Raw genomic sequence first — 26,208 nt, 5'->3', positions numbered from 1 at the left:
TGACAAGCTACTAAGCATTTACAAATTGTTTATAAAACTGCAAAACATGTCAAAGACAAAACACTGGGTTATATTCCAATAGTAATTGTTATAGATTGTCCATACAAAACTTTTAAATTCCACTACACTGATGTCTGAATGAATCTATTTTTATCAGAACAAGTACGTACTTCTGACTGCAATGTTGAGGGTTTTGTTTCGTGATATAGTATGTTATTAAAGATTTTAATTTTTAGATACCATTTAAAGTTTGCATCAACAGGTGAGAGTGGGAAGCCCATAGCAACTCAAAGTTCTACCTGATAAATGTCATTTTAAAACTGCAAATGGTGGAAATTTTGTTTACAGCCATAAAAACACCACGTTACCCAACAACCAAGAGGCTACTTTCTGAAGATGGAAAAAATACCCGACTGACTATTTTAACCATTATGGTGTCCTCATTCTTAATCTCCCTTTCTTTTGCAAACCTTACCTGCAGATGAACATTTTAAAGTATTAGTCTCAGTGCCAGTCAACTTTGCATGTCAATGTCACCTTCCATTTCCTTAATCACTTTTCACAGTTTCTTTTTTGATGGCTTAGTTTTCTAAGCTTTAAGGATTAATTACCTGTCACATTACATTTACCTAAAGTTACATGGTTCATCTGGGATCATGCAATTCTTTGGCCATGAAGACAGTGCATTGTAAAAAAAAATTAGCTTAACTTGAGCTTCATGAGCTTATCTACAGCAATACACTATACTACTTGTCAACTTACCATCAATGGAAGCATTTTGAACTTGGGCAAACAGTAAGAAAAAAATAAACCAGAAGAACAAGAATCCTGATGTAAACATGGTAAAATTCAGCCAGCGATGTCCAAAGAACAAAAGTACACCTCCAATAAAGAGTAATGAAGCACAGAATAACTTTGCAAGTGGGTTTACTGAAAGAAAAATAAAAGGATTTTAAAATAATGTTCATAATGTTTTAAAGTATTAATGTTTTTTATTTACATCCTAATAAATGCTATGCTGTATAATAGAGTACATAATATAATATGAAAAGACCATAAAGAAGTTCTCATGTACTGAAAAACAATACAAAAGATTTAAAGGTTTTGAAAATGATAAATTAGGTTTCATATAAAGTACAGCGGAACCTTGGTTTTCGTACATAATCCAGTCCGGAACCTCCCACAAAGTCCGAAACGTATGAAAACCGAAACAATAATTCCCATATGGAATACCATATATTTCGGCGTATAAGTCGACCCCCAAATTCTGAGTAAATTTTTATGATTTTAACTAATATCGGGTATATTAGTCGACCTATAAAATGTGAGGCCAACCGTACGCTCAAAATAAGCAGCAGGGTAAAACGTATCATATAAAATAAACTGAATGTTATTACGGTACATATGTTACTCTACTTACCATAAGAAATACAGGTAATATACTCGGTATATTAACAAATCTGTGTAATATATAAAAGATGAATACCGGCAAATATGATTAGAAATGACGAAACGAAAGATACGTTACTCGAGTGTATAACAGCCTACGTATATATGTATGTACAAACTGTCACTCAAGTTAATGTTATTAATTAAATACAATTTTCTTTATTTTATTTAAAGTGATAAATAAAGATTTCATACCATAAATGTTTTTGAACAATACCCCGGTAAATACAAAACTGTCAGAGTGAACGCATCCTTCTCAATTACTGTACTACAAATAGCTACGCAATGTTTACACTTGCTGTGCGATTGGGGTTTCTTCAAGTTACTTTGATTTGTTTCATTTTATTTAAGGTAATGGATGTTCTAATGTATTATTATTGTCGTATTACAGTGTGAAATGTTTTTAATACTGGTATTTACATACATAGTTACCTCAACAAGGCTGTCATTGTTATTAGCCAACTGTAAAGCCTGGATTCCTGTACCGATATGCCAAAATAATAAAGATTCACTTTTTGTTACCGTTAGATAAGTCGACCCCCTAATTTTGGCATGATTTTTTGGGGCTAAAGGGTCGACTTATACGCTGAAATATACGGTAATGTATATACAATTAATGTGTTCTAGACCCACAAAAATATTAACAAAAAATACATTTTATAGGGAATAAATACAGTTTTACAAACAAAAAACAATATGAAATAAATATAAATAATGAAACGAATAATGAACATTTAATATAACTCTAACCTTCATAGAAGACTATGGAAGAGGGAGAGAAGAGGAAGAGGAGTCACTATGATCAATCCCAGATATCGAATTTCCTGAGTGGGAATCAACTGAGATTTCTGGGAGTTTACGAGGATTCCTAACTCCTGTACTAAAAAGTGTTTCTGAGGTCCTCCCACACCGACTCTCTGACTGGGCTCTTAGGAGCCAGTCATCTGAAAACAAGGATAATCGTATCCCCTGAAGGTGGAGCCACTTCGCAATGGGAGTCATTACCCTGGTAAATACTTGAGGCTCCGTTGTCAGTCTGAAGCAAAGGGCGCGAAATCAAAAAATCTTCCCTTCGAACACAAACCTGAGATATTTCCTTGACTTGGGGTGTATGGGGACATAAAAGTATGCATCCTGAAGATCTATGAACGTCATCCAATCTCCCAGGTGAATGGACAACAGGACTGTTTGGTTTGTTTCCATCTTGAACTTCGTCTTTATGACAAAGACATTCAGGGTGCTGACATCTAGGATGGGCCTCCAGCCCCCTGGTGACTTGGGGACTACAAAGAGATGAGTTCTATTGCTTCCTTTCTTACAAGAGAAGTTACTTCGTCCTCTAGGGCTGAAAATCTCTCTGATCCTCTTGAATAACCCGTTAAGACGACTGGTGTGCTGACTAAGGGAGGCTTCCTGAGGAAGGGGATAATGTAGCCTTCCTTCAGAGCCTTGACAATCTAAGGTTCTGCCCCGTTTCTCTGCCTAATTTCCCAAAACATTAAAAGTCTGGCTCCTACACTTGTGCAGAGAACAGCGTCCTCATTTGCTAGAGGAGCCCCTCGAAGAAGTTTTCTTGACGGATTTAGAAAAGAACTTTGTATTTCCTCTTGATCTTGCCAGGGATCTCTGTCTGGCCCGAAAGGAATAGCCTCTTGAGGGAAGAGGTTGCCTTGCAACCATCGCTGGAGGATCTCTCGGTCTTTTCCAAGATCTAAAGCAATGCCTAAAACTGTGGCTTCAGGAAACAAATGTCTTTTATCTAAGGGGGAGAATAATAGAGCTGATCTCTGCGTGGAAGAAACGCCCTTCGACGCATAGGAACACCAAAGCTCCCTCTTCTTGAGCGTTCCCATCGTGTAGAGAGAGGCCAAGTCGTGGGAACTGTCCCTATTCCCCTCATCGATACACGAGAGACCTTGCATCCAATCTGCCTGGAGGTTCTCTGAAAGAGAAGGGCAAGACCTAATCTTGCGGGCCAGAGTGCCAACAGACCAGTCGAGAAAGTTGAAAACTTCAAATATCTTGAAAATGCCTTTCAGAAGATGCACCAACTCTGAGGCAGAAAACTGAAAAAGCCAAACATTTGGCTGTGTCTACAAGACCAGAAAAATCTCCCAGTGAAGAGGTGCAAATACCCAAGAAAGGAGCCTCTTTTGTAGCAAAAGACAAGTATCTCCACCTGGAGATTCAAGAAGGTGGAAGAAAAGAAGAGGTCTTGCCTTGTTCCCTCTTTTCAGCAAGCCAAGCATCTATCTCTTTAAAAGCCTTCTTAGCTGAAGGAGATATACTATCCATAACAAAAGTCGAAGTCGATTCAGGAGAAGTCGGCTTGTAAAAAGACGGATATGTGGTGAGAAGGGAGCTTCATTAAAGCCACATACGCTGAAGAAGGAGCCTCTTGATCCTCTGTAGCTTCGTCTTCATTTGAAACAGAATGATCCACATCTGCAGGAGCCTAAGGTGTGGCTGCATCAACCTGTGACCGTGTCGAAACATCTTCTATAGGAGATTGCAGTGCTAAAGCGTCTCGAGGCATCCGAGGAGATGATGCTGAGGGAACTTCAACCACTACTGGTGCTAGCTGAACTGTTGTGGGCTGCTTGCTGGACCGTCACGGGCACTAACGGAGTTGTGGGCGCCTGAACTGAAGAAAGAGGCTTATTCAGTAAAAGCAGAATACAGTCGAGCTTCGACTGAATGGGATCTACTGTCTCAACAACAGAAGCAGCAGCAGCGGGAGCCGAGGGAGCCGATGGAAGCTCTGGCGCGATGCAAGCAGGTGCAAACTGGTGCGTGACAGAAGGGAGCTCTGGCATCAATGGGCACTTGACTACATCTGATAGGTGCACCTGCACGACAGATACAGGAGCTTGAAGAGGAGCCGAAGTGCGACAACGAGCCTTGGGCGCCAGAGGAGCGTCAACTTCTGGGAGGCAGTCAAAGAAAAATGCTCTGGGCTGTGCCAATTTCTGCAAGAGGGGCGTGGATCTCTAGGCTTCATAGTATGAACCACTGGAGCTGCATCCGAAGAGCCTCTCTTAAACAGCCGAGATTTGCTCCCCAAACATCACTGGCATCGTGGAGAGGAGTCATCTGAACTTGACATCTTGTGCACATCCCAGGAGAGACCTCTCCAACAGCTCTCCGTTGCAACCTGGGAAGCGACAACTGGTTGAACTGAGGGGATGACTGCCAGTGGGCAGACCCCACTGACCTCCCTTGGGCTACCAGTTTGACTCTTCCCCTGCACTGGGGAGTGTGACAGTGACCTTTGCCTAGGAGCGTCGGTGGGACGAACAGCCACCTCCTCCACTGACACAACACTATCACTTTCTGCCTTGTCCATTAAGACCTTCACGGATGCACCAAGCTACTCCATAGTCTGTACTAACAGAGCAAAACGCTTATCAATTTTTTCTTCCAGAATAGTGATGGGGTTGGGATCGGAAGTGCGGGAGCCTAAAAATGGAAAAGGAGGCATAGCAAGAGAAGTGGGAGCAGGAGGTAAGGATATAACAGGAATACTCAGATCTGAATTCAATTCAGAAGAATCCTGGCAAGCTGATTTTGAATTAGCCCTAATCAAAGCTTTTCTCTTCCTGTCTCTCTCTAATTTATCTAAATGAGATTCCGAACTCTTCCACGTCCTTTTGTCCCAATCAACACATTCAATACATTTATTATCAAATGAACATATTTGCCCTCTACAATTAGTACATGAAGTGTGATTATCATATGATTCCTTGGTTAGCCTAGTTTTGCAACCTCTAGCGCAATACCTAAAGCTAGCAGATCCTGTGTCTGACATTGTCGAAAACACTAAGACCTGATGGTCACCAAGGAAAAAACAAAAAGCAAAAACAAAAAACTAGTTCTTTATCAAAGAACCTAACACTGTGTAAATGATTTGCTGAGACGACTAATACAAGAACAGAGTACTTCACCAATTGCGATTACAAAAGGAAAGTCCTAAAAAAAATCAGGAATAAATGCAACTGACAACCATAGCCATCGGCCGGCAGAAACAAACTGGGCTATTTGCCATGTTGTTCATGTCTCTTGCCCTGAAAGTGGGCGGGGCACTGTTACCTAACCAAAACCAATAGAAAATTAGCGCGACCCACGAATTTCAGGATTTTAACTACCGGCGAGTGAAACTCTTAGCTATATAATTACTGGGGAAATTGTATAATTAAAATGTAATATTCAGTGGTTCCACCAGAACTTGAGGCTCCTCCTCAACCTACTTGCCTAAAAGTGTTGCTTTATTAGGAGATGCTTTTCAAGCAAGGCAAACTGTCCACTTTGAAGCTACTTATACTAAAGTGGCTGGTGTTCATAGTGTGGTAAACAAAGCATTGACCCACTCACAGCCTCTATTCTTCTTTAAGTAGCTGTCATTTTGTTGTCCAAGGAAAGCGTTAGTGTCAGCTTTTAAAGGTTTATTTGAGCAGAGACTTCCTGTAGAACTTTGTCTTTCAAATGTATTAACCAAATACCCCATAATTTCTAGGTGGTGGTTCAACCCAAATTTATGAAACTTCTTTGCTGGGAATTATCTCTAGCCCCTAGCCCTAACTGGCACAGCTTGCAAGGCTCTCATGCAAGCTTCTATGAAAAGATTCAATTTTGAAAGGCACTCTTTCGCTACTCTTAGCCTCCAGACCCACAGGTAAATTCCATGCCTTTTCCAGTCCAGTTCAATGGCTCTTACAGAGAACTGGTAGAATATTAGCTTCTCATACTTGCCAACCATTGCTGCATAGACAGACAACTTTCTCTCAAACTGTGACTTCACAACTTATTTTAATTTCCTCTTTGTCAGCTCAAGCAGGGATTGAAGATGACCTTACCTTACACCCAGTCAGAGCCCAGCAGACATCTTAAGAGACATGCACTTCCCTGGCTTGTAAGTGCAATAGGATTTTTAAATCAATCATTAATTTTTATTTTTTTAAGTAATTTAACATGCACTCCATTGGCGCTGTAGTAGATGTGAGTCGAGTTTTAACAGACCCTGAAGAGAGGGGAGCCACAGCAAATTTCAATTTACCCTCACAGTCCATAATCCATTTCTTCATAATGTAGTGCTAAGGGGTACCAGCTCCTATGGTTTGTTGATTAGGCAAGTTAGATTTTGTTATATCAGACCAGCTCATAAAGGAAACCCTGTGACCTTATTAACAGGGTCCTAATCATCCCATAATGTGTTGATATGAAGAACTTTTGATGTTTTATTCACTCATACTTCAAAAATTTACATGCCTAAGCACCTTGGTTTAGCCTAACCACAATGTAGCTAGAAGTCTTCCCACCAAAATAGCTATTCAAGTTATAACAAACTGATGGGTTTGTGAAAAAATCCAATGTGTTTTAATTAATCTATTTTTTAATACAAACACATCAATTTACAGTGATCACCTCCCGGCTCATCTCTTGCAATTAGTCCAGACAACACAGGGAATGACCCTACTACCACTAGAGACACTGAGGGACCTGGATGCATATCTAGCCTGGTGAAAGTTTTTCTTAGAGTGTGACTCAGGACTGCTGACACACAAGTAGGCTATATTGAATTATGGATTTGTATTTAAAAATGTATTTTTATAATAAAAACAACTTTTATTTTATACTTACCAAGCAATTACATAGCTGTAGGGTGCCGACAGACCAAAATTCAATGAGGTGGCGCTGCCATTGCTAGTGTAGGTGACAGGAAAATGCCCACTTCCAGTCCTCAGGTATGACAAGACCGTACCTCTTAATTCGATTTCGGCAGCAAACTTCACCTGTTGGGAGGAGGGAGGGGTCTGATTATGTAACTGCTTGGTAAGTAGTATAAAATAAAACTTGTTTTTATAATAAAATACATTTTTATTTCAAGGTCTTACCAAGCAACTACATAGCTTATTCCATATTGAAAGGTGGAGGGATGTGTAGGTAATGTCTCGTGATAATATAAGGAATTCTCACAGACATTGCGTGGTAGCATAGTAACATGCTTGTCATACTTTACCTTGTAAGCAAACTGCTGCAGGTGAGTACTGCCTCTGGTTAGTACTCATCTTACTCAGTAGAGAGAGTAGTAGCAAGACCATGGGTCGCCTCTATATTAGTGGGATGTTCATTGAAGTCAAGTCATGGGCCATAACCACTGACTAAACAAGGAACAACAAAGAAATAATGCCTTTGTCCTGGGTAAAAACCACATTAAAATTAACCAACAATACAGTGTCACCTACATCATACCATAAATACCAACACCCTCTGCAACTAAAAAACGACTGGAGGGCACTCCAGGTACCTAGTACGCCCAGACTTTCCAAGGATTCATGCAACAACCTTGATACATAGCAAAAAAAAATGAGCGACAGATAATCCCCTACGTTGCCTCTCCCAATACCGTGCCAGCAATGGATAAAGGTCCAAGAGTACTACTACAATTTTCAAACATCGTCTCCACTTCCTTCAGGTAATGTGTCATGAATATTGACTTTGATTGTAGAATGGTCGTCAAAGACAGTTTGTGGTGAAAAGCGAATGAGATGGTGACAGCTCTCACTTCATGTGCTTTCTCTTTCAGAAGAGGAAAGGACTCCTATTTGACTTGAGAGTGAGCCTCAGTTATCAAAGACCTCATGAAGTACGAGAAGGCATTCTTTGATAAGGGGTGAGAAGGATCCTTGACTGAACACCAAAGAGGCGAAGAAAGTGCCCTTATTTTCTCTGTCCTGTGAAGGTAACACATACCTCAAAGTTTTCAGGGCAGAGAAGTCTCTCTTCCTCGTCAGGTCCAAGAATGTCCATAGCAAACAGAGGCAAGCTCAACCAATCCTTCCTTCACTTCTTTGTCGGCACAAGAAAGTACCCCCATCCAGTCCGCAGCAAGATCTTCAGGAGGGACAGGGCAGTCCTCTGACTTCTTAGCCAAGGCTCCGACCGACCAGTTTATGAAGCTAAAAATCTCAAGAACCTTCAAGACATCACAAACTAGATGATCTAGTTCTGGAGAGGAGGAAAAACAGCTTGGCAGGAGAAAATGCAGACCGTTGGGTTGACTCTACTTCGGATAAGTCCCCTGGGAGGAGGCAGACACTTCCAAGAAGGCGCTTCCCCAGTGGCGCAAAAGCGATAATGCTTCTTGAGGAATTTCGAAGGAGGAAAGGCAAAGGATGCTTTACCTTGCTCTCTCTTACTCACAAGCCATTTATCAAAGTAATGAAGTGACCTCTTAGAGGCAGAGGAAAGAACTAACTTGGGAAGAAGGGCTTCTGTAGGTTTCTTCCTCATCAAGAAAATTGAGGCTGGAGAACTAGGAGGTGCTGGAGCGCAGAAATCTGGAAAGTTCTCCAGAAGGAATCTTAAGAGCAATAAATAGGAAGAAGCAGGTGTAGAGCCCTGGTCTTGCTCTTGATCTTCCCATGACACTGGTGACAGAGAAAGATGCTCCTTCTTGCTGACTAAGAGGGGCCACAGATGCATCCTCTTGTTGGGAATGGGCAGGATGGACAGGAGAAGATGTCAAATGACGAGTCGAAGAAGAAGCCTTCGAAGAGGAAATCGAAGGGTCTGAGTGTGGAGTCGAAGCCTGTCAAGTCAACTAAGCTAGCACTGAACACCTAGTCGGCGCCAACATCTGTTGCTTATCATTCGAATCAGCCGAGCCACAAGTTGAAAGTCAACTGCGAGGAGTCAAAAACGCACGACTGCAAGAGGGGTGCGGACTGGAATTTCTTGCAATAGATCTTTTGCCTGGTGGAGGAGAAACATCATTGATAGGAGAATGCCTCTTCAGAGGTCGAGTGGCTGAAGAATGACACCATCAGTGTGAAGCAGGAGGTGATGAACTGCTGGAATTGGACAACAACTGGGTATTAAACGATACTCCTTTCCAGCGGCGTTCAGTCAAAACCTGAGCTGGCACCACACTACAACAAAGGAAGCAATTGTCTGTGGGCAAACCCCACCAGTCTCCGTTGGACCTCCAGTATGTCTTCCCCCCAAAGCGGGGGATCAGGAAAGTGGCCTTCGTCTAGGAGAACTGGCAGAATGGAAAGCCATCCCCAACAGATTGCACCACACTAACACTTGGCACATTCACTGCACTCACTGGTTTCTCCATAAACGATCTCACGGACAAACCTAACTCCATCACAGTGTTAGCAAGAAATTCAAATTTCGTCTCAAACTTTGATACAAGGCTGGCAATGGTATCAGTCAAGGTGACACAGGAAGGTGGTATAGGAGTACATAGAAGGCAAAGGAGTTAGAGGACTTAGGATGGGAGAAACAGTTCTAAGAGGGGAAAAAAAGGGAGTAGAAGTCTCCGCCAACACAGGAGAAGGCAAAGGAGCTAACCTAGCCTTACCATCAGCTTTCAGAGCTGCCTTCCTCTTCCAATCCTTAACTACTTTCTGTGCATCTCTGCAAGAGAAATACACACCCTCCATTTCTCTTCATCCCATCCCTGACACTCATAGCCTAGTTCTGCACCCTGGCACAAAACCTAACTCAACATGAACTAGAATCTGACATGGCAGCAAAAAATAATCAAAAGCGCTGAGCTAATTGAAAACAAAGCCATACTGAAAAGAATATGTCACTATATCACAGGAAAGTGAATAAATCATCCAACAGATGATGACAATGTCTGCAGACTGCATAAAACCACTGATGTTTACCAGAAACCAGCAGAAAGCGAATTGAGAGGTGCAGTGTTGTCATACCTGAGGACCGGAAGTGGGCAGTTACTTGTCACCTACACTAGTGATGGTGGTGCCACCGTGAAATTTGAATTTTGGTCTGCCATGGTGGGGAACCTACTTCTATGTATGTAATTGTTTGGTAATACACTGGAATAAAAACACATTTCAAAAATTTCATATTGTTACTGTTTGGTTACCATCATGCGGTTATTGTTCATACTAACATTTTAAATTCTAAACATATGCTTGATTTCAACTCAAAAATATTCTAACAAATTTCAACAGCCAAACTAGTTATAGCAGGTATTAAATCTCAGTTCCAACTGAAGTCTTTGAGGATAGTTTTTAATTTTGGCTACCAACAATCTACATACAGTGTTGGGAGATTAACAAGGAATTAATAGTCTTCTTACAGTGAAGAGAGATTAACAAAGAATTACTAGTCTTCTTTAGTGCTAATGATTAATTTAAGCAAAAGTGCTTTCAAACTGCTTCTTTGACTCAAAAGAAATCATATTGGAAAAGGCAAAGGTGAAACATAAATTTATCTTTACTCATAACTGTGTTCTTGCTTACTTCCTTCCTTTTCCTCCTTTTACCTAAAAAGTAGCCATGGCAATGAATTATAGTACATACTGAGAAAACTACAACCACCACACCAATCCACTTACCAAGCTTTGTACATCTGTACTGTTCAGCATCAATGAAATTGCATCCATATGAGACTGTTGGTGAATACAAAACGCCACCAGTGCTATTATAGTTGACTATTACACCAATCACAGCACCAACACCAGAATATGAAACAAACCATCTTTCCAACTGAGATGATGTATTGTTAGTCTTGGATACTGACACCTGCAGGTGGAGAAAAGAAAGCTCTACATCTTGTGGTAATATTTAAATAAGGTTTTTATTACGCTACCTACCATTTCATTTTAATCAAATTTATTACGCCAAATACCATTTCATTCTAATAAACCTTCTAAAAAACTAGTACTGCTAAGTTAAATTAACTGATTGAAAAGCTAAAATACAGTTTGGTGTTCAGTAATTTAGTTTCAAAGAGGAAAAATTGCATCTACATTTCTAGCTAGAGACTGATAATATCTACACTAAATACATACCAAAGTTTAAACAGTCAACAGGATAGAACCATATGGCCAATCACTACTATAACAATTTTATACACATCTCCAGCATGTGATTGATACTCCTTTATTTTCCGTAAGTTAGTCGCAGTATTCACAATTGTAACATATTCAGTGTAGCCTTGTTCTTAACTGTCTACATTTTTGACAATTGTTAAATTTTCTACTTGTTATACATTTAAGCTTTTAATCTTTATTTTGATTACAGTTCAGGAAGTACTAGTTTCATGTTTTATCTTGGTAATGTTACTATGTTGATAGAATGATTTTCTTTTGCATTTAGAAATTTTCAGCTTGATCTTCATTATCTTATGATTTCTAGGCAACTGACATCATAAAGTACCTTACTTCCAGAATGTCCTTGTGAGGAGCCATTTGAAGACTAGGGTAATTTTCATTTTGCACATGTTTTCTGTTAGTATTTCTTCCTTTATCTTTGGCTCAGTCCTTTATATTCTGTAAAGTCTAAGATCCATTTCTTTGTTTAGTTTCATTTGTTTTCCCTTCCAAGTCAGGTCACCCTCTATGTATATTCATGCTGAGGGAATGCAGAAGGGGAGATTATAGGTCCTTTCCACCCACATGTATTTTCTTGCTTGCTGTGTGATCTTTCCTGATAAGTACTGTCACCAGATGTAGGATCCACAACAGTGTGTGAGATCCTCTTAATGAGACTTGTCAGAGGATCCTTACATCATAAAAGAAAAAGATCTCTGTCTCACAGAGTACTTATGACTCCTGTGCCAGAGTCGAATGCCCATAACCGACATTCCAAAGCTGGACAAGGAAAACCTTTAGATATACACTAATAAGTATCTTCATGCTCCCTTAATTCAACAATGGGATCTCCTAACAACCTAAAGATAGGAAAGAAAGGAAAATAATGAAGATGCTCTTCTATTCTGTTCAAGAGAATATCATCCCTGTCATGCAATAAGACTAAGAGCTTTATAATTCTCATATGAAATTTGATGTCTTGCAAACAAAGCAAGGCTAAGCTGAGTTCCCTGTCCTTTGAGCTGTGTTGCCAACCTTCTCTAACAAAAGGTTATCAAGAAAAATAAAAGACAAGTTATGGCATAGACATTATGAAGTTTTACTTTCAAATAATGGCAAACAATCAGGATTTCACTCTATGTATGCTAATTTGATTAAGTAATGTAGAAACAAGAAATGGCATTCTTGAACACAGGAGTGCTTAGTCTCCTAACATCAGACAATAAATTTTTAACTCCTCTTCAAGGATTAAGTCTTTCTATAAAAACCATTGGTTTTGTACATGAACTTTCCTGTCAGATATATACTTAGCTTTACGTCTCTGACGTCACGACAGAATTCAAAACTCGCGGCACACGCGACAGGTAAGTCAGGTGATCTACCTTACCCGCCGCTGGGTGGCGGCTGTAAGAACCAATCTCCCTTTCCAGCCAGAATTTTTCTGTCGCCGGTGACGACTACACCTGTGGTTGTTACCTCCTGACAGCTTTATTCGATTCTCGTTGCCGTGGATTTATTTGGACTGACTTTCGGTGAAGTACCTGATCTTGTTGGCTTGGCATACGCACTTGTGGATTGTTTTTTGGATATTGATTTGGATTTTTCTTTGATTTCAAGATGTCTGATGTAGAGGTTAAGAAATCTTCTATGTTTAGGGTGTGCTCTATGGATGAATGCAAGGTGAGGCTACCGAAAGCTACGGTAGATCCTCACACAGTTTGCTTTAAATGTAGAGGGAAAGAATGTTCTTTTGTTAACCCGTGTAATGAGTGTGAGAAGTTGGATGAGGGTGAATGGAAGGCTCTTTCTTCCTACTTGAGGAAGTTGGAGAAAGACAGGGTGAGAAAAGCTTCGTCTAGAAGTTCTAGTAAGTCTCGTATTAGCGAGGTAGAAGTAGACAATCCTGTTGTAGCATTAGAACCTTCTCCAGTTTCAGCTCCTGCGCCCTGCATCGAACCTAAAGATACGACTACAGAAGTGGCAACTATGAGAGCCACGATCCTTAGCATGGAAAAGAAGATTCGTTCGTTGCAAGGTAAGAGTAGTGAAGGTGAATTGTGCAGTGACCCCAGTGCAGTGAAGGGTGCGTCTGATTGGCTCCTTAATGCTTCCAGGCCTAGACCTCTTCCAGACTCCCAGTCCCAGTGGAGGAGGAAAGTCAACAGCCGCAGGAAGGTTAGGGAGAACTCCCACCGATCAGGCGTCCCCTCGGTAGATCCTGATGTTCGTACCCAGGCTGCCCTTGTTCGCGCGAAGAAGGAGGTATTGCGCCAATGCTTCTCTTCTTCTTCCTCACCTTCGCCTAGAAGAGGATGGAGCGCCTCGGATTCTTCGCAACCGCTGAAGAGAGCCTGGAAGGCTCCTTGCGCCTTTCCTTCCAGCCCGGAAGTTTTTCCAGAAGAGCCGGAAGTGGATATCAAGAAACCCAGGAGGGAGCAGGAGTTCTCGCCTCATAGTAGGCTTCGAGCCTCTTCACCTGTGGAGGATTTTGCAAGATCTCCAGCTCGGATTCTTGCGGGGCTGCAAGCTCAGATTTCGGCGCTGGCGGGCTCCTTGGCTGGAGGAACGCGTCGTAAGAAAGACGTCTCTCTCCCCGTCAAGAAGTCTAGGATTCCTTCGCCTGTGTTACCTTCTCAGTCAGAATCGGCTCTCTCTCCTGTATCAGCGGATGGAAGGAGGCGCTCTTCCCTCGGCAGACGCTTGTCGTCTTCCAGGCGACAATCGCCCAAGAAGCTTTCTCCTGGTGACTTCATTTCTCCAGTAGAAAGGGATCTAGCGCCTAGTAGGCGCTCGTCTAAAGACAAGCGTACAGCTTCGTCTTCTCGCTCCTTTCCGAAGATCCTTCAATCTCCGGATAAGAGAGCCTCCTCTTTCATGGATTCGTCAAGAGACAGGATCTCTCCTTTTGTTAGGCGCCTAGAGCCTGGTAGGCGCTACTCCCCAAGTAGACGCTCTCCCGCTCCCAAGCGCGGTGCGGAAGATAGGCGCTTTTCTCCTGATAGGCGTGGCTCTCCTATTAGCCGCTCTGTTCAGGACAGGCGTGTAGAGCCTGAAAGATATGTCTCTTCTGGGAGACTACCTTTTGCAGAGACCCACAAGTCTAGATCTAAGTTTGTGGAGCATGGTAGACGCCGGTCTCCTAGTAGGCGATCTTCTCCAGGGCTTCGCTCTCCTGTAAGTAGGCGCCAAGAGCCTAGTAGGCTTTCGCCTCATTGTAGGTGCAGTTCGCCAGGCAGCCGCTCTCCTTTGGACAGGCGCATGGATCCTGTTAAGCGCCTTGAACATAGTAGGCTCTCCTCTCCTAGCAGGCGCTCCCCTTTGGACTCCCGGGATTCTAGGAGTAGACTTAAGGATCAAAGAGGACGCACTCATCAGAGTAGGAAGGACTCATTCGAGAGGAGCTTTCCAGAAGCTTTGGCTTCCCCTGATAGGCGCCAGACTGCTGCCAGACACTCCCTAGACAGACGCATTTCTTTAGAGAAGTCCAACTGCTCTCGTAAAGAAGCAGAGGGTTCTTCAGTGGATGAAGTGGAACCTTCAGAAGAGGATTTAGTGAAGGACTCTTCAGTTTCGTCCTATAAGATCCTTACAGATCTCCTTCTTCAAGAGTTTGGAGACTCCCTTACTCCCGTCGCTCCTCCGTCTCCTCTCTCTTTATTCTCGACTTCAAAGAAGACGAAAGTTTCCTCTTGTGTGAGGATGAAGCCAACCATCTCAATGAAGAAGGCTTTGAGAGGTTTTGGTGATTGGCTGCTTTCTAAGGAGGAGAAAGGGAAGACTGTGTTTTCTTTCCCACCTTCCAAGCTTACGGGCAGACTAGGTTTTGGTACGAGTCTGGAGAACCCCTAGGCCTGGGTCTTATTTCCGTCATCTGCAGAACCGCGGACTTCTCTTCACTGGTGGATGCAGCACGACGCTCGGCTCTTTTGTCTGCTAAGACTACCTGGGCTATGAACGAGCTCGACCACCTGTTGAAGGGAATGTTCAGAGTCTTGGAAGTCTTCAACTTCCTTGACTGGTCTTTGGGGGTCTTGGCTAAAAAGACTCAGAACCCGGATTCTATTTCGCCAGAAGATCTCAACAGTGTTCTAACGTGCATTGATAAGGCAGTTAGAGATGGATCGAGCGAAGTAGCCTCCCTGTTTGGAGCAGGGGTCCTTAAGAAGAGATCAGTCTTCTGCTCTTTTTTGACAAAGTCCGTCTCGCATGCCCAAAGAGCCTCGCTTCTGTATTCGCAGCTCTCGCCTCTTCTCTTCCCGAAGAAGATAATCCAGGACATCTCAGGATCTATCTCTGCGAAGGCGACTCAGGACATGCTCGCTCAGTCGGCACGGAAGCCTAGGACCTCCTTCCAGATGAAGACGAAGAAGGAGACTCCAGCTAGACAGGAGCCCTTTCGAGGGGGCCCTCCTTCTAGAGCCTCTACCTCTAGAGGTAATAGACCATTCAAGAGAGGTAGATCCTTCTCACGCTCTTCCAGAGCTAAGAAGTAGGGAAGTAGTCCTCCAGACATCAGTAGTGCCAGGCTTCTAAGATTCTCGGAAGCCTGGGCAAAGAAGAGGAGCGGACAACTGGTCCCTCTCGATTATCCGGGAAGGATACCTGATTCCCTTTACGGAAAGACCACCGTTGACGACGACTCCGAGGGAGTTGGTGGCCAGGTACAGGGATCCCATCATGAGCCTCGCTTTAACACAGGCAGTGGAACAAATGTTCGAGAAAGAGGCTATAGAGCTAGTGAGCGACCCTTGCTCAGCGGGCTTTTACAACCGCCTTTTTCTAGTTCCAAAAGCCTCAGGAGGATGGAGACCGGTTCTGGATGTAAGCGCCCTGAATTTCTTTGTAGAAAAGAGGAAGTTCGCCATGGAGACGACATCCTCAGTGTTGGCGGCCCTTCGTCCAGGGGATTGGATGGTGTCCCTAGATCTTCAGGACGCTTACTTCCATGTGCCTATCCATCCTTCTTCAAGGAAATACCTCAGGTTCATGATGGGAGGAAGGATATTCCAATTCAGGGCCTTGTGCTTCGGCCTTTCAACAGCCCCTCAGGTCTTCACAGGCCTAATGAAAAATGTAGCAAGATGGCTACACTTGGAGGGAGTCAGGGTGTCCATTTAACTTGGAACGACTGGCTGAATCAGAGCCAAGTCACAGAAAAGATGCTTGGAGGACCTACAAAAGACCCTTTTCATGGCAAGTTCTCTGGGACTTTTGGTGAACTTTCAAAAGTCTCAGTTGATCCCCAGTCAAGATCGTATCTATCTGGGGATTCGGATGGCTTCTCTGGATTTTCGGGCTTTTCCGTCTCCAGAAAGGATAGCCCGAGGGTCAGAGAAAGTCAAAGCCTTCCTAGAGAAAGACGTATGCACAGCGAGGGAGTGGATGAGTTTGTTGGGGACACTCTCCTCGTTGGAGCAATTCCTTTCTCTAGGAAGGTTGCACCTCAGACCTCTCCAGTTCTTTCTACATCGAAACTGGAGGTGTCGTCGCAAAACCTAGAGTTCTCCATTCGAGATCTCAAGAGAAATCAAGAAGGACCTCTCTTGGTGGGCCAACCCTCTCAGGTTTGCAGAAGGGATGTCCCTTCACATTCCGAACCCCAACCAAGTGTTGTATTCCGACGCGTCGGACACAGGTTGGGGAGCAACGCTCGGCTCAAGAGAAGTGTCAGGCACCTGGAAGAAAGAACAGGTGACCTGGCACATCAACAAGAAGGAACTGATGGCTGTTTGGCTAGCTTTGAAAGCTTTCGAGCCCCACGTCCTAGCTTCGGCAGTGCAGATCAACTCGGACAACACCACGGCCCTGGCATACATCAGGAAGCAGGGGGGGGACTCACTCTTTCTCCCTGTACGAGACAGCAAAAGAACTTCTGCTGTGGGCAGAGGAAAGGAAGATTTGTCTCCTTACCAGGTTCGTACAGGGAGAAAAGAACATCAGAGCAGACCTCCTAAGCAGAAAAGATCAAGTCCTGCCTGCAGAGTGGACTCTTCACGAGGATGTTTGCCAGGACCTGTGGAAGCTTTGGGGCAGGCCTCATATAGACCTCTTCGCCACAGCCAAGAATGCGAGGATAGCCAACTACTGCTCTCCGATATCGGACCCGAGGGCAGTGTCGATAGACGCTTTTCTCCTAGATTGGAAGGGTCTAGACATGTATGCTTTTCCTCCATTCAAGATACTGGGAGAGACTCTCAAGAAATTTGCAGAATCGGAGGCAGCAAGGATGACGCTGGTATAGCCCCATTCTGGCCCGCACAAGTATGGTTCACAGAGGTACTGGAATGGTTAGTAGATCTTCGAGAACATTACCACAGAGGATCGATCTGCTCAGACAACCCCACTTCGACAGGTATCACAAAAAACTCCCCGCTCTAGATCTTGACTGGCTTCAGACTGTCAAAAGTTTGGTCAGAACGAGAGGGTTTTCTGCAAGAGTTGCAACGGCTATCGCAGCAGCAAGAAGGCCTTCTACCCTTAGAGTCTACCAATCGAAGTGGGACGTCTTTCGACGATGGTGTAGGAACCATCACTTTTCCTCTTCCAGTACCTCTGTAACCCAAATACCAGACTTCTTACTTTTCCTTAGGGAGAAAAGTGGACTGGCGGTATCAACCATTAAAGGTTATCGTAGCATGCTGTCTGCAGTGCTTAGGCACCGAAACTTAAACATTTCAGAAGACAAGGACCTTCATGATCTAATAAGATCTTTTGAAACATCCAAAAAGGTTTCGCCAGAGATTCCGAGTTGGAATCTGGATGTAGTGCTACGTTTCCTGAGGTCACCTAAGTTCGAACCGCCTCAGTCTGCCTCGTTTAGAGACCTCACGAGGAAGACACTTTTTCTCATGGCATTGGCTTCCGCAAAGAGGGTTAGTGAACTCCATGCATTAGAAGGAAATGTGGGATTCAGAGGAGATGCAGCTATCTGTTCATTCCTACCTTCGTTCTTGGCTAAGAACGAGAACCCCTCAAATCCTTGGCCTAGGAGCTTTGCAGTCCAAGGCTTGTCTGCATTAGTAGGCGAGGAGCAGAGAGGTCACTTTGCCCAGTACTACAAGTTTAAAGTTTTTATCTGCAGAGAAAGAAAAAACTTAAGGGCAATGACGTCAACCTTTGGTGCTCTGTAAGAGATCCAAGGAGGACTCTTTCGAAGAATGCGGTTTCTTTCTTTATCAGAAGCCTGGTGAAAGAAGCACATGCGATATGTGATGAAAGTCAATTCAAAGTTCTTAAGGTCAAAGCTCATGAGGTAAGAGCTATTGCCACGTCATTGACTTTCAACAAAAACATATCCCTGAGTAACATTATGAAGGAAACATTCTGGCGTTGCAACTCAGTCTTCGCAAACCACTATCTGAGAGACGTCAAAATTACGTGTGAAAAGTGCTTCGCGTTAGGCCCGTAAGTATCGGCGGATTCGGTGCTGGGGCAGGGAGCTGAGACATATCCTTTGTAGTATATATTTTCCCCCTTGTTAGGTTGTAAGTTTTTGGTTGTTTGAAAGAACATGCGGGTAGGCATGTCTTTCATTTCGTAGGTCTAACAATGATTAGATTGGTTAGGTGATCGGTTTATGTTTGAGCTCCTTGCAATGATAGTGGTTAGGTTCTGTCATATAAGTGGGCGAATCCCCGTTGACAGATCCTGTTCGGATTCTATCAAGTAAGCGGATAACCAAATCCCTTTGATAGACCCAAAGAGTCTGTCAGCTGTAGGTCACGCCCTCGCTGAAGCTCTTCAGGCAACGCAGACTCATAGACAGTAACTACGAAGTCTTCTGCCTAAACAGGTAAGAACCAAGGTTGTATTTTACATCCTACAACTAGTGTTGTTTTCCCCTTTTTTCCATATTTATATTGCTGTCTCTTTCCCTCCACCAAGGGTGTCAATCAGCTAAGTATATATCTGACAGGAAAGTTCATGTACAAAAAAGGGATTTTGACGTAAGGAAAAATCTATTTCTGGGCGATTGGCTCGTGTCGCCAGCGAATCCCACCCTACCCATCCCTTCGCCCAAGATTGTCTGCTAACTTCAGGATGGCCACTAGAGGCGCAGCAGTCGGCAGCATGGGATGGAGTAGTAGTAGTACGAGCTGCTCACTCTGTGGGTCGGCTCTCCTCATGGAGGGTTTTTGTTGTGGGAGATTTCTATTGGTATTTGGCTCGTGGTAGTGGTCTCACTCGCCTAGTGTTCATACCGACACCCTCTTGGAGGGTGAGCGAGTCAGTTATACTGACCTTTTTCTTTATTTTATTTATTCTCTGGTATGTGTTAGTACATTTACCCTAGAAATAATAGATTAAAGGATATTTCGCGCAGCGACACGAGCTGAGCCCAGAAATGTTATTGTTAGTATACAATAAGGTTTTGTACATACTTACCTGGCAGATATATACGATTGATGGCCCGACCCAGCCTCCCCTCAGGAGACAGGTGGAAGGAAAAATTCTGGCTGGAAAGGGAGATTGGTTCTTACAGCCGCCACCCAGCGGCGGGTAAGGTAGATCACCTGACCTACCTGTCGCGTGTGCCGCGAGTTTTGAATTCTGTCGTGACGTCAGAGACGTAAAGCTAAGTATATATCTGCCAGGTAAGTATGTACAAAACCTTATTGTATACTAACAATAACATAGTTATAACTGGACATACACCACTTCCTCTTCATTGTCTACTACAGCAGTGTCACAAATCTGCATTGCATTTTTCCTTAAACAATGAGAGAACAAGAATATTGTATGCATCCCCTTAAACAAAGCCTTACAAGAAAGAACAAAACCTAAAGGAAAAAGTGTTTTGAAAGTAAGTTCTTAAGGGAAGCTTTCTCTAAAGACTCAAACTGAGGTCATTTCAAATTTAAGCTCTACATCCAAATTCATCCTGAACAAAGATAGGAAGATTTCAAGGTTTTCACAGTTAAAAAAATTGGAAGACCGCATCCAAAATCATACCTGATATTTAAGTTAGCATGTCCCAGAACTGAAGACAACATAAAGCTATACACTTCAAGTTGCTTCAAGTATCCAAGATACTGGAAGAACTCGATCAGGTTGTTTACACAGGTATGGGTGATAGATATTTCTCAAGACAAGCACCAAGATCAATAAACTGACCACTGTTGCTGATAAGGTCTAACAGTGAAGGGCCTTCTAGACATTAGTCCTATTGGTTCCCTAGCCACTTGAAAAGCCTCTTACTCAAGAGAGACAGATGACAGTTCCTGCCTGGTAAGTTGAAGTATATGGATATTTTGATGAATCTTCTCAAATGCAAATATCTAAGACAATCTTTCCTGATTGAAAGAAGATGAAGAACTTCTATTGCCAAGAGAGGTAGTTCAGGAAACCATTCCCCTGGGGGCCACCAAGAGTTAATAACAGCTTGAGTTCTCAGATGTTCACAAAATGTGGTAAACTTTCCTCTAGAGTGCAAATGGAGGAAAAGCATAAAGATCTAGATTTGACCACTCTAAAATTTTATTGACTATCTATGCCAGAGATCCTGGCATGAAGGACAGTAAACTGGGGAAGTTGTGTTTGTGCAATTGCAAGCAGATCAATGTTCCAAGCTTGCCAAATGTTCCACAACTTCCAACATGTGTTTCAAGCATTCTCCCTGGGGCAAAGTGTGGCAGAATATGGTGTTCATGGACTCTGTCCAGAGGAGAAATTTCTCTGCTAGCTTGCACAAAGTTTTTTTTATTTGTACTCCCTTATGTAAAAAAGAAAGACTGAACTGTTGGAGCAGAGTTCAGTTTTCTTGTCTCTGATTATATATTATGCTTGCATAAGACCTTTAACCCTGACAAAAGCTCTAGTTTGTGCATATTGCTTCACTATACAGTCCAACTCCTTAACACTTTGATATTCCCCAGAATGACTCCCCAATCTGACCCAAATACAACTGAGGACAATGGGAGTCAGAGCTCTAGAGGCCTAGAAGCCAGCCTATCAACAGTCTTGACTGATCTCCCCACCAATGAAGGGAATGTATAAGATCTAAAGAAATTGCAATTGGAATAGTTAGGAAGACAAGACTTGACTCAAGAATTCTTGCAGTAAAACTCAAATGGTCCTTTTTAGACAGACCATGCTAACAAACTTCACTAAAGAGACCAAGTGATGAAAAAGAGGTAGCCACTTCTTGACTCAAGGCTTTGAAGGGTAGAAATTCTCTCAACTGTGACAGAAACCACAATTCTTAACCATAATATACTTGGTCAAGTGTCCTAACTGACACTACAGTAGAAGTAAACTCATATCTTCAAGTTTACCTATCCATTTCCCATAAAATGAAGCTGGAGTGAGAGAGAAGGAATAACACTGGAAGAAGAATACATACAGTGGATTTAGACTGTGTATACACAACAACACAGATAAAGAATTTGACAAGACTGGAAACATTCTAACACCACCAGATGGGGTAATTACCACCCAGGTCAACCAAGCTGTATTCTTCGTTTATTTCAAATATTGGCTGCACAATTGTAAGTTAACTTCACAGTAATCACATCATGAACACGACTTTCCATTTGGGCATATACTTTCAAGTATAACTGGAACAGATGGAAGTAAAATTCATAAAGAAACACAAGGATAGCAAGTCATAAGTAAAGACTTGTTGAAAGTGAATGTTGGTACAATGCATCACCCATAAATGGAACTGAAAATAGAAGCAAATTAAAATTGGGAGAGTTCGGATAGCTAATTAGGAAGAAATTAAAGGAAACATAAAAATTAAAAGAAAGTCAACTCTGCAGCTGGGGTCATAGAACATGTTATTGTTATTATACAATTAAGTTTGTTCATACTTACCTGGCAGATATATATATAGCTGTATTTTCTGAAGTCCGACAGAATTTCAAAACTCGCGGCACACGCAGTGGGCGGCCAGGTGGTAGTACCCATTCCCGCCGCTGGGAGGCGGATATCAGGAACCATTCCCATTTTCAATAACATTTTGTTCATGCCACTTACCTGACAGATATATATACTATAGCTGAATCCCACCTTCGGATGGTGGGAAGAGACAGAATAGGATTTTTTAGGAAACTTAAATTAAGTAGATGATATACATCTTGGTTCCTCACCTGTTAGCAAAGTAGACTCTGTGATTACTGTCACTTAAGGCTGCTTTTGCTTAAATCAAGAGTTGCCAGCCAGGTGGAGACCTGTAGTGCTGGTGCGCTCTGGATGATCTGTCAACAGGTACGAGACCTCTACGTGACAAGACCATCGAGCCATACATATGAGGGCAACGAAGCAACTGACCACCACCTGACCAACTATTCAAAAAACCCCTTAAAACTAACTAAAGGATGGGAGATCTTCACATAAGACTCACCACAACCTAAAAACACAACAATAAAACTAACCTAAGCCTAACTAAGGGATAGGGAAAGAGCTACTTCCGGACCCCAAGACTGTGTCCGCAGAAACGTATGGCCCCAGTGAATTACAGTCGTCATAAATCGTTCTCACATCCCTTAGGTAATGTGAGGCGAAGACGGAGTTACTCCTCCAAAAGGTGCCATCAAGAATGTCCTTGATTGACATATTCTTTTGGAAGGCAAGAGAGGTAGCGACAGCTCGAACTTCGTGAGCTTTCACTCGTAAGAGGCTCAAATCAGTCTTCTGGAAAGATGAATGAGCCTCCTTAATGACGTCCCTCAGAAAGAAAGCAACAGCATTCTTAGATAAAGGTAACTCTGGTCTCTTCACAGAGCACCAGAGATTACCTGAGGGACCTCTTACCTCTTTTGTTCTATGTACATAGAACTTGAGAGCCCTGACCGGGCACAGGGCTCTCTCTGGTTCTTGGCCCACCAGACTTGACATACCCTTGATCTCGAAAGTTTTCGGCCAAGGATTCGAAGGATTTTCGTTCTTCGCCAAGAAAGTTGGGTTCAAAGAGCAGACAGCATTGTCTCCTTTGAATCCCACTAAATTACTAAAAGCTTGAATCTCACTAACTCTCTTAGCCGTCGCAAGAGAAGTTAGGAAAAGAGCCTTCCTTGTCAAGTTTCGAAGAGACGCTGCCTGAAGCGGTTCGAAAGGGCTTGACATAAGGAACTTAAGAACCACGTCAAGGTTCCATGAAGGAGGTCTCATTTGAGGAATCTTCGAAGTCTTGAAAGATTTTAAAAGATCATGAATGTCCTTGTTGTCAGAAAGGTCAAGGCCTCTGTGCCTAAAAACCGCTGACAACATGCTTTTATATCCCTTGATGGTAGGGACCGCTAATTTCTGCACATTCCTGAGAAAGAGCAGAAAATCAGCTATCTGGTTCACAGAGGTCGAGGAAGAGGAAACTCCCTCCTTTTTACACCATGCCCTGAAGGAAGCCCACTTCGATTGGTAAACAGCTCTTGTAGAAGCACGTCTTGCATTTGCGATTGCTCTCGCAGCTGCTTTCGAAAAACCTCTCGCTCTGGCCAACTTTTCGATAGTCTGAACGCAGTCAGACCCAGAGCGGAGAAGGTTTTGGTGAAACCTTTCGAAGTGAGGCTGTTTGAGTAGATCTTTCCTCCAGGGCAATGTCCTTGGAAAGTCTACAAGGAAAGACATGACCTCTGTGAACCATTCTCTCGCTGGCCACATCGGAGCGATCAGGGTCAACCTCGTCCCTTCTGAGGCCGCAAACTTCCTCATGACTTCCCCCAAAATCTTGAATGGTGGGAAGGCGTACAGATCTAGACCCGTCAAATTCCAAAGCAACGCGTCTACAGCGATCGCTTCTGGATCCAGGACCGGGGAGCAATAAAGAGGAAGTCTCTTGGTCCTTGACGTCGCGAATAAGTCGACCAGAGGACGTCCCCACAACCTCCAAAGGTCTCGACACACGTCTTCGTTCAAGGTCCATTCCGTCGGTAGGATTTGTTCCCGACGACTGAGAAGATCGGCCCTGACGTTTTGCACTCCTGCAATGAACCTTGTCAGAATTGTCACCTTTCTTCTCTTCGCCCACAGCAGAATCTCCCTCGCCAGGAAAAACAAAGTTCTGGAGTGTGTTCCTCCCTGATTTTTCAAATAAGCGAGTGCTGTGGTATTGTCTGAGTTTACCTGAACAATCTTGTTCTTCAAACTCCTTTCGAAGAACTGCAGAGACAGAAAGATTGCTGCAAGCTCTTTGACATTTATGTGCCAGGCTACCTGTTCCCCTCCCCAGGGGCCTGACACTTCCTTCCCTCCTAGTGTTGCTCCCCAGCCCGTGATGGAAGCGTCGGAGAACAACACTAGGTCGGGGCTCAGAAGACTTAGGGACACTCCCTCCTGTAGCTTCTGAGGGTCGAACCACCATCTTAGATGGTTCTTTATAGGAAGAGATGTTCTCAATATGGCATTGAGATCGTCCTTGGCCTTCCACTCGTCCGCAAGGAAAACTGGAGAGGCCTGAGGTGCAGTCTTCCCAAGGAAACAAACCTTTCTAGCGAGGAAATGGTTCCCAGCAGACTCATCCATTCCCTCGCCGAGCAAGTCTCTTTCCCTAAGAAGGCCGAGATCTTTTCTAAACCTAGCCGCTGACGTTCCTGGGACGGAAACGCTCGAAAAGCCACTGAATCCATCTGAATCCCCAGATACACGATGGACTGTGTCGGGGTCAGATGCGACTTTTCGAGGTTGACAAGAAGTCCCAGGGACTTTGCTAGGGCTAAAGTGAACTGCAAGTCCTTCAGACACTTTTCTCTCGACGACGCTCTGATCAGCCAGTCGTCGAGGTACAGGGAAACTCTTATCCCCGAAGAGTGTAGCCACCTCGCCACATTCTTCATGACTACGGTGAACACCATTGGAGCCGTGGTCAGGCCGAAACACATAGCTCTGAACTGCCACACTTTTTTGTCTAAGACAAACCTTAGATACTTTCTTGAAAGAGGGTGGATCGGGATGTGAAAATACGCGTCCTGCAAGTCTAAGGACACCATCCAGTCGCCCGGTCTCAAGGCTCCCAGAACAGAATGAGGTGTCTCCATCGTGAATTTGGTCTTTTCCACGAAAAGATTGAGCCTGCTTACATCTAGAACTGGACGCCAACCTGACGACTGCTTCGGTACTAGGAAAATCCTGTTGTAAAAACCTGGAGACCCCAGGTCCGCGACTTGTTCCACCGCTCTTTTCTCGATCATTTGTTGAAGAAGATCGAATAACACTTGCTTCTTCTCTCCCTGATAGGATGGAGAAAGGTCTCTGGGAGTCGTAGAAAGAGGAGGAAGATCTAAAAAGGGGATCTTGTACCCCTGCTCCACGATCTTGAGGGACCAAGAGTCCGTGTCCCTCTCTCTCCACGCTCCCGCAAAAAATTTCAGTCTGGCTCCGACTGGTGTCTGAAGGACATGCTTCTCACTTGGAAGGCTTTGATTTAAAGGAAGCTCTTCCTCGTGAAAACCCTCTCCCTCGAGGAGCTGCTCTCGAGGGGGGAGCCCCACGAAAGGGCTTAACCTTCTTCGGCGGTCGAACCGAAGCTGAAGAAGTTGAAGGTACTGCCGAACGTCTTGTAGACTGGGCTAAGAGGTCCTGCGTTGCCTTCTCTTGCAAACTGCTAGTCAGGTCCTTTACTAAAGTCTGGGGGAAGAGATGGTTCGAAAGAGGAGAAAAAAGCAAATCCGCTTTCTGAGCTGGAGTAACTGAACGAGTTGTGAAATTGCACAGCAAAGCTCTCTTCTTCAATAGGGCCGTTCCAAAATGAGAGACGATCTCCTCCGAACCATCCCTGACGGCTTTGTCCATACATGCTAACACGCTGGACAGCTCCCCCAGACTGAGAGATTCTGGGCTTCTCGCTTGCAGATCCAGAACTCCCAAGCACCAATCAAGGAAGTTGAAAACTTCAAGAGTCCGGAGCAGACCCTTCAAATGATGGTCCGTCTCCGTAGAGGTCCAGGTCACTTTAGCAGTGGATAAAAGAG

General features: G+C 43.7%; 1 protein-coding gene across 1 annotated transcript in view; it reads right to left on the bottom strand.

The window, feature by feature from the left end:
• The window catches only part of LOC135200296 (transmembrane 7 superfamily member 3-like), a 109,401-nt gene that overhangs the window by 67,785 nt on the left and 15,408 nt on the right, over window positions 1–26,208 (bottom strand). Inside the window, 2 exon segments of the mRNA XM_064228804.1 lie at window positions 763–930; window positions 10,826–11,012. Coding sequence (XP_064084874.1) covers window positions 763–930; window positions 10,826–11,012 — 355 coding nt within the window.

This window comes from Macrobrachium nipponense, chromosome 26, assembly GCF_015104395.2.
Source record: "Macrobrachium nipponense isolate FS-2020 chromosome 26, ASM1510439v2, whole genome shotgun sequence".
Taxonomy (NCBI): Eukaryota; Metazoa; Arthropoda; class Malacostraca; order Decapoda; family Palaemonidae; genus Macrobrachium; species Macrobrachium nipponense.
This window is presented reverse-complemented; position numbering and strand designations above follow the sequence as displayed.